At 40.5% G+C, this 9,498-nt stretch overlaps 1 protein-coding gene across 4 annotated transcripts in view; it reads left to right on the forward strand.

Moving 5' to 3' along the window:
- Window positions 1-7,971, forward strand: part of MOB2 (MOB kinase activator 2) — a 121,919-nt gene extending 113,948 nt beyond the window's left edge. For all 4 annotated transcript variants that reach the window (XM_072864860.1, XM_072864859.1, XM_072864858.1 and 1 more), the window contains exons 4-5: window positions 4,900-5,024; window positions 6,617-7,971. In XM_072864860.1, coding sequence (XP_072720961.1) covers window positions 4,900-5,024; window positions 6,617-6,927 — 436 coding nt within the window. In that variant the 3' untranslated portion in view covers window positions 6,928-7,971. The remainder of the gene's footprint in view (window positions 1-4,899; window positions 5,025-6,616) is intronic.
- The last annotated feature ends 1,527 nt before the right edge of the window (window positions 7,972-9,498 follow it).

A 9,498-nucleotide genomic window follows, 5' to 3' on the forward strand; every position in this document is an offset into this window, starting at 1 on the left:
TACACACCTCACTACAGTTCAGCTTTGAAGGCCCTGTTCATAATTGTGTTCTCCAAATATCTCTAATTACAATTTTGGATAATCCATATCTTTATGTTCTGCCTTTCCTAGCTCTTCCCTTTTGGAAGAGATATGCCTAAATGGAACATGGACAACTGCCTAAAGATGCTTATTTGTTCATATCCAATTATGACTATGATAAAGCTGTATGTCTCTTCCCCACCCCCCTTCTTTTTTTTTTTTTTTTTTTTTTTTTTAAATCTTACCCTAACAAAGTAAGGTAAGGACATGCTTATTATGTTGGAGAAACACCAGTTGATATGATTTATTGTGCCTCTGACCTGTCTCCAGTATATAAAGAGTATCACCTAAACATTACAGTCAGTTGCTGATAAACCTGATAGACACTCCAGATTTGACCTTCTGTGGCTGTGATCTGTTTATTCAGGTACTTTGGAATAAAATAGAATTTAGCTATATTAGATTGCCACAGAATTACAGTACCTTGGAATAAGGGTGCAGTTTGCCATTTTTTCCACTGCTGATTTCTTAAGTAGTTCAGTATGAAGGTCTGCATTCTGTTCCTCTTCTGTGTTTTCCCTGCCCAGTTCTCTAAGGCATGTTTTGGATCACACTGTTCTGGTCATACCTAAAGAAGGCTTTTTGTATTTATGGTTGAGATGTTGAAGTAACTATTAAGAACAGGTTGCTTGTCAAGTTACTTTGCATTCAAATGCACTGCAAATACTCGATCCCAAGTTTAGCGGATTTGCTGGCAAAATAAACACCAGTTGCACTTAAATATTTGAGGTAAGGTTTTAACATCTCAGAGGAGCTCCAGCCAACTGACAAACTGCAGACAGATGCAGCTTTCAGCCCTCTGTCAGATACATGAGATAGCACAGCCATCTGCACACAATGAGGAAGAGAATTTCTGCTTAGGCTGAGACATCTGACCAACACTTAGTCTCCTTGTAGAACAGATGGAAGCATTTGCTGGCAAGGTGGGATAATGCCAAGAGAAATACCAGAATGGCCAGTTATCTTCAAAATTTAATGAGGGTGGCATGAATGTAACTTTGGGAATTACTTAATTTTGCTCATTAATATGTTTATCACTTGCTGTAAAGCAGGTACTATATTTTTAACACAGCATTTACTATTTAGATTTAGTATGCTTTATCGCTTATTATTACATGAACTAGCTTTAAAGCACCATGACTGTAAACTGGTTTTCTAGCTGACATTTGGGCAAAAGTTCTCAAAAGTGCTGAAGTGAGTGGAGTAACTAAGAGTGTATATAAGTGCTGTTCACAAGGCTGAGATTACAAAAGACCTGAGGCAGAAATCAAGGATGGATGCAAACTTCTAGGCAGCCCACAGATAAGAGAGAAAGGTCTCATTTTGGTCCAGTGAAATACCTTAATTGATAATTCTTTATCACTCATTTTTTCTAATTTTACAATCTCCTTTCTCATGTCTGCCTTGCCCTTAGTGTCTCTGCATATGGAGGGTATTTTCTTTTAGAAATCTTAACTCAAACTTGCATGTTTTGCATTTTCTTATATTTAAGTTTCCTGAGCTGTATGCTTCTACGTGGTGGCTCCTTTCTGGTTTGTTTGTTGTGTTTTTTTTTTTTCCCATCTAAATGTTGCTTTGCCCCTATAAAACCATCAAAGCTATTCCGAGTTGCTGACAAGCACTATATTACTACCCTTGCATTTGATACAATTTGCTAACCTGCTTTCCTCATAACCTATCTTTTGGTATTTCTAGCAGGACTGTGTCTCTTTCCAGTCCACATAATCTCCACAGCATTTGCCTTTCCCTCCTTCTAGAAGCTTTTCTTATATACTGATGTAACTTCTGTTCTGCCTTGGCTTCTATGTCATCAACACAAATCCAGAATGTTTTAGAGGAAAAGGGATAAAATATGTACATATATTAAGATGCAGCACTGTGACTTCATATCTGTTATGCTTTATTATTTGCATCGTAGGCTTTTCTCTGTTAAACCCATGGTCATTTCTCCCTGGGATTTAGAATGGAGCTGCAAATTCCTCATGCTCTCCATACTGGGGAAGTTTACATCTGCCAGAATTTTACATAGGAAATAAAATAATCAAAATCTGTATCATGTGAGGACTTTCTGAAAAGTGCCTTTAAGTGTCATCTTGTCCTTTCTGCTTCCCGTCCATTGCCTAATATGGGACTGTACTGTCACAGTGCTAGTGGTGGAATGCAGTTAGGCTTCTGTGCCCAACTGAGCCCTTTGATGGCCCCAGCCTGCTTCCTGTCTTGTTAACGGAGATAACTCCAGCATGGGTGGGAGCTGCGTACCAGGTGTGAGATGTTCATGGCATGTCAGGGGCTCCTCTCTTCCTCCAAGACCTGTGAAGACTCTGTACACAGCACTTGAAACATGAGGAAGACACATGATTCTAATCAACAGGACAATCTTTGTAGTTCTCCCCTTACTCTTAATGATTCTTCTTTTAAATTCCTATTTTGCATAATTAGCCTCATTTTCAAGGAAAGGCAAAAAGGGTATGCAGTGGGATGTTACAGCACATTCATTCACTTATATTTTCATTTAAGTGAACTTGCACAGTTGCCAAACTATTTCTTTTCACTAAAATCCAATTATTCAGATTGATTTTTGCGCCTAAGGGCAACTCTAAACTATACTTTCTATGTTGCAGTTGAGGATTTCCGCAGCATGAGAAAACTGCTGAGGTACAGTCCAGTCTGCTCCTGCTCTTGGCAACAAGTATTGTCTTAAGACACAAAATAAGTCCGAGTTGCCTAGAACTGTCTTGCTCCAGCCTACTGCAGGACTAGACAAATGAGGTGGCTTGTGTTTGTGCACCACATTGTATAATTCCTTATATGTGGATTGTATAAAGTAGTGATGTAGCGATGAAATAAGTAGTGATGAAGAACACGGTCTTACGCCTAAGGGCCCAAATGCTACATTTGATGCCTGACATAGCTCTACAAAGAGCTTTTAACTCCTGCTGTTTTCATCCACTTGCTCACCTTTTTATGCCCTTTTGCAGTCAATCCTGCTCTCTCTAGTAAACAACAGACAGAGTGACCAAGCACCACATGCTGAAAATGAGCTGAAAGAAAAATTCTAAACCTTAAGAGTCTGCAGAACTAGTTTTCAGTTGCCCTTCCTCCCTTAACATTTGAACTACTCTACTTATTTCTGCAGCTTCCCCTTGTTTTCACATGGCTTGGGGCATGAACAGTGTCGTGAGTGTCCTCCACCTCACTGCCTTCAGGTCCCTGAAGAATCTTTTGAGGCAATGAAAACATATTGTAAATTAAAACTTTTCATTTGCTACTTAACATTTTTCTTTAGTTGCTTCTGGACTCTTCTGCTGGTCAGTATACATAAAACTTCAATTTCCAAGTGGCATGTATAGATCCTTCCAGTTCAATGCAGTCTAGTCCTGTCAGGCACAGAAAAAACATTTAATCTTTAATCTTTATCTGCCATGCCAAAAGAAAAAAAAAAAGTGTCCAAAGGTGGCTAAACATCACACTGAAGTGGTATTTTGTCTAGGGCTACAATGAGGCTTGTTTAGTGATTTGTGTGAGTGATGTCAGATAACAGATCATTAGCCAACAGCAGTAGAGTTGGAGCTGAACAGACAGGCAAAAAATGATACCCTGGCTTTATGGGCTTACATGTTGGGTGAGGTGTCTTTCTAGCCAAGTTCTGATGCTCAGACCACTTCCAACCTTGCTTTCAACGGTAGTCAGCAAACCCCACCTATGCTGTGTTCTGGGAAGACCAATACAATGGATTTCTTATCAGTCAGTCCCATAATGATACAAGACTGCCCCTGTACCTTAGACTGTTTGAAGGAAGAGTTAAGGAACGGGAACTCAAGACACCTCTAATGTGACATAGGCAAAAAAAAAATTAAGAAGTGTTTTGCCAAATTCCTTATCTGTAAAACATTTCTCACTGTGCGATGCCTAATGTGATGGATAGCTGCTCCTGATAACAGTTAGAGGTGCTTTAATTAACCATGACTTAAAGAAAAAAAAACAGGAACAAACTTTCAGTGCTTTTGTAGCCTTCAGATTCTGTGTCAGGTGAGGGATGGCTGCAGCTAATCAAGATGATTATGGCTAAACTGATTGAATTACGGCTGCTTTTGAAGAGCCAGGCAATATGCTAAAGTCTCCTGTTCCTTAAGATCCAACAGGATTATTCACTGGTGGCAGAGTCAAATGTAAATTCAGATGTTTTGGGGAGTCTGTAACCAAAGGAGCAGAGTTCTAAGGCACGCTGGTAGGCATGTGCAGAAGGGTCCTGAAAACTTTCCCCAGATTGGATTTTGGAACAGGACTTGTAGCCCTTAAAAATGCTGCCAGTACTTCAGAGCAGCAGCTTGAAAAAGCTGGTATTTTGGAGCCACCTTCTGTCCGTTTAATAATATTACACTTCAAGACTAATTCATGTTTTGTGATGTTATGCATCAGAAGATCACCAGTTTATCACTGTGCATTGTTGTTGCCCTTTAAAAATAGTTATATAATGCTTTTCTGTACAGTTCTATAGACTGTAAGTAAACCCTCAGTCTGTCATGGATGGGGAGTTATCACTGCCTGAGTAGAGCTCCTCTCCATGGAGACTTGTCAGCAGGCTTTCTGTGCTTGGTACTACTACTAAATTGATAGGGAGAAACAAAATTGGCTAACAGAAATTCAAGGGTTTTTATGTAGAAAGATAACCTGAAGTGAATCTCTTCTGCAGCAGCTATGATGTATTTTGGTAACATTGCAGCTGGTTTTTTGTACTATTTAGACACTTAACCTCTTAGAAGAGTTGAGCTGAGGAGCCAAGGTATAATGTGGTGACACTGTTGATTCTCTCTACAGACAGTACTACTGGTATGATGAGCGGGGAAAGAAGATCAAGTGCACTGCTCCTCAGTATGTTGACTTCGTCATGAGTTCAGTGCAGAAACTAGTGACAGATGAGGACGTCTTTCCAACAAAATACGGTATGTCTGCTTTTGCACAGGTGCTTCCTGTAGCTCTTTGCAGATGCCATAAGTAAGGTGAAAAGTTGGCATTCAGCATATGTATTAATACCAGACAGCTTCTCACTTGTTTGTTTGAGATTTTTTTTTTTTTTAAAGGAAGATTTTAAGTTTGGTTCATTCTTGCAGTAAGAAAGACTTGCACTGTTGGCAGACTTTCACTGGGATGAAAGGCTCCCAATCCTGTCCCCTTGGCTTATATTTCATCATTGGTACATCTTTCTCCTCAAGCATTTTGAGATCTTCTAGCCTGTATTCAGAGAGGATAAAAATTTGAACACTGTCAGCATGTACGTGTTCAATGCAGCCAGCTGCTAGCAAAATTTAACCTTGTTGTTGTTTTACTATTTCCTTTAGAGCCCTGATGCATTAAGGGGGAAATAAATTGGATTGCCAGGAATGTGGCTTGTCTGCCTTGCCCAACCATGCCTTGTCTCACAGATTGTTTGCAGTCTCCCTTCCTGTCTAAAGATTAAAAAAGAATGCGATTTTTAAGAATTGAAAAGCAATAGGAAAGTAACTTTAACTCAAATTTGTATCCTAACAAAGACTGCTACATGCAATGCCTTTTGTTAAGGGGAACAAAATCGAGACCTGAAGTTATGGTGGGTGGGCTTAATCATGACTAAAAGCAGCTGGCTTCTTGAGCCCCTTCAACAGATAATTGGGGAACCAGGACATTACAATACAGCAAATGTTAAGCTAGTAGCCTTTGCTTACAAGCATCTTCATCTGGAAAGAGGCAGTGTCTAGTAAGCCAGGTGCAGTTGACTTTTTTTTTTTTTAATACGCTTGTTCAAGGGCAATGAATGCCTTTTATGCAAGTGATTTGTCTGTGTGGCCAAGGTGCACTTTAGACCAGTAACGTACTTCATATTGTGTATCATGTACAGGATGGCAGGTGTTGCTTTTTTGCTTGCCTCAGTTTCACTTTCAGTGTTACCAAAGTAGTTATCCAATAATCGTCTTTTACTATGCAGGCACAGTACTGCTCCAGCAAGCAAAATTTCAACTGCATCTGATAGAAGGCACCCAGTATTTCTTTCCATTTCTTTTCCCATTTGATAGAATTTCAACAATGAAATGAGGGAGGTCTTTATACACAGTTAGTCAAACTGCTGCACACTACCAAGGCCTGTGTACCTTAGCTTCCATTTCAGGATCTGTGAATTGGTCTCCCAAGCATTACGTACTTCCAGGGGAAAAATCTGCTACTCTGGACAAACTAGATAAGGACCCAGAAGAACCTCTGTTTTTACAGTCAGTAACAAAAAATGTTGTGGTTTTAAAGAATGATTACACTTGCTTCCTGATTTTTGAACCCTTAGGGTTTAAAACTTAACTTCAAATGAAAATGCTTAAAACCTCCTTAGATTCTTTCCCTGAATTCCTGTAAAAAGAACAAGATAAGAGGGTGATACAGGGCCTGCAAGTTGTCCACTGTATAAGGTGAGCTAGTTGCTCTTACCCACAGCTCAGCCCAAACAAATGCTGCTGTGGGGCTGAAGGTGAGCAGCTGGAGCTATCATGGTGTTTCTCTGTCTTCCTTTCAGGCAAGGAATTCCCAAACTCGTTTGAGTCCCTAGTGAAGAAGATCTGCAAGTACCTGTTCCATGTGCTGGCCCATATCTACTCTTCACACTTTAAGGAGACTTTGGCACTGGAGCTGCACGGACATTTAAACACGCTCTACACACACTTTATCCTATTCATCAGGGAGTTCAACCTCGTGGACCCTAAAGAGACCACCATCATGGATGACCTCACAGAGGTCCTCTGCAGCAGCAGTGGGAGCAGCAGTAACGGGAGTGGCAATGGGAGCAGCAACAGCGCAGGAGCACAGAACCATGTGAAAGAGAGATGAGCCCTCCTACAGGATCAAAACTAACATTAAAAACAATATTATATATTCTGTGTGTATGTATATGTTCAGATATACATACAGACATATACAGCAATGAAAGCTGAAAGAAATTATGCTGCCACCACAGGACATGTAGTCGTATGGGACCGTATGGAGCTTTGGTTTTATGTGCCACCTGGCAAGAAGTTGCACCAATGTTATTTTATTTTCTGTCTACTCCTCCTTTCACCTATTCAGATGGATGATGAGTGCTGTTTTTAGAGAAGAGCCAAGCCTGAGAGCAGGGCCACTCTTGGTTTTTTTGGTGTTTTTTTTCTTTTGTTTTTTTTTGGTTGGTTGGTTTTCTGTTTTTTCTTTCTTTGGTCTTGAGTGCAAGCCCTTTGTCTTTCTAGGATGGTGGTCCTGCCATTTAAAAAATATCTATTATATTATAAGAAGTGACTTTTACTTTGAAGTGGCTTAAAATACAGGTTCATTTGGGTTTTTTTGGGGGGTGGGGGTGGTTTTTTGGTTTTATTTTATATAGACTGCCCCTTACCCTGCCAAAAACTCCCTAGTTGAGTGCATCTTGCCCTTTGTTAGCTTGGAATGGGAAGAAACTCCTGGCTTGACTAGAGTAGCAACTCGGGGCTTGCTACATGTTGAAAGTGGGCATGATTCTCCAGTTGTCCCATCTACCTGGTTGCAACATGTTGCGACCATCTACCCACTACCTTGCGCAACATGCAAGAGGATCCACAAGCCTTTCTGCTTATTGCTCCTACAACATATATACTCTTTTCTCTGCTCCCCTGCCTCCTCTTTTCCCAGGCACACCTCTACAAATAAAAAGAGTAAGATCACTGGAGTCCAAAACCCACGTGCAAGAGCCACCACCATTTGCTGCCCATTGAACAGAGGACCGGGGAGGGGGGAGAAGGGTACATTGAGTCAGTCACCGCCTGTGCTAGAAAGATGGCTGTTGGCATCAAATTATATTGTTGGCTTATTTTAGTTCATCTGTTCTATAATAATAAAAACAAATCTATCAGCCATAAGCCTTGTTTTTGTGTTTGCAGCGTCAAAAGTCAGTGGAATCCACCCATACAGCTTCCCTTTCACAACTGAATGCTGTTGGCCTTGCTGTCAACTAGCTTTATAAATAATTGTTTGTCTTCCACCATCCTACCTTTATAATCAATTCCTTGCTCTTTGTGGTAGTGCTAGGAACCTCCTCCCCAGGTAATCTGAAGATAAGCACTCTGAAGATAAGCAGCACTTGGAAAGGAGCAAGTTTCCTGGTTGTACATACTTAAATTCTGCAAATGCAGTGGGGCTCCTGGATATTTTGCGGCGAATATTGTATCCCAGTATCTGTGGATACAGTATTGTATCTGGACAGTGATACTACTCTTTCCTTCACATTTCCACTGAATTCTTGCAGTCAGCATTTTCAGTTGGGAAAATGCCAAATTTTGCTTGCAATTGTGCTGCTGTCAAATCTGCAGCAGCCTCTCAGAATTGTTTGCTACTGGTTTTGGTCATTATCCTGAGGTATATACATCATTAATAACTGACCTGGCATGAATCCTAGAAGGTTTTCCTGAATGAGGTCTGTAACTGTAGTAAAAGTCAGTAGAGAGAACAAGAGGAGAGCAAGTGCAAAGAAAAAAGAGAAGGAAAAGCAAGTGTGTGTGTGTGTGGAGGCATGAGCAAGAAGAGATGAAGAAAAGTGCAAGCAAGAAAAAAGCTTGTGAAGAAGTGTGCAAGAGCAACAAAAAGATAAAGGAAGAAAAATGTGCAAGAAGTCATAAAAGTGAGGGGAAAAAAAAAAGAGCAAAAAGGCATGAGAGTGAGTGAGTGAGAAAACGACCTCAAACTTTGTGAGCCCAGACTTGTCCTGTGTTGGTTGTTTGCAGATTGTGGGTACCTTGTGAACCTGCAGGCAAATGTGCTGGAGTCTCACTGACCTGCTCATCTGGGTGCTGTTTGTTAACACAGGCTGCTCAAGAGCACTCCTTCCCCACCATGTCCTCCTGTTACGGCCTCCGTATCTGGACGAATATTGCCATTCACTCTCCATTCACACTGATGTGAGCCTTCCCATTACAAATTCCCTACACTAATGTCTGAAGGGAAAAACAGAGGTCAGCAGAAGCTATCAGAGCAATGCCATTTGTAAGGCCCCTGTGTTACTTTAAATGAGACCATACAGTAGAGTACAAGGTAACAAAGTAATAGCAAGGACAACACCAAACCCAAGTATTTCTGGTAATTTATTATCTACTTGTAAAAATGCATTTGCAGTCTTAATTCTAAAAGACCATTTAGAAATTATACACACTTGGGAAAGGTGTGACTTGAACAAGAGGCAGTTCAACTCACTCTGGAAAGACTGAGCTACAAATCTTAAGTTTCAGATCACAAAACAGCAATATCTATATCAAATGCAAGGGTGACTATACCTTAGCTTCCCATAGGAGAACTGACAGAACCTCAGAGGAAGTCTGGGAACCCATGCATTGATGCAAAGCAGCAAACTATTAATTAAGCTACAAAGCTTAATTAATGAAGAGTCTGCTGTTGTTCATG

This window comes from Ciconia boyciana, chromosome 6 (genome assembly GCF_034638445.1).
Source record: "Ciconia boyciana chromosome 6, ASM3463844v1, whole genome shotgun sequence".
Taxonomy (NCBI): domain Eukaryota; kingdom Metazoa; phylum Chordata; class Aves; order Ciconiiformes; family Ciconiidae; genus Ciconia; species Ciconia boyciana.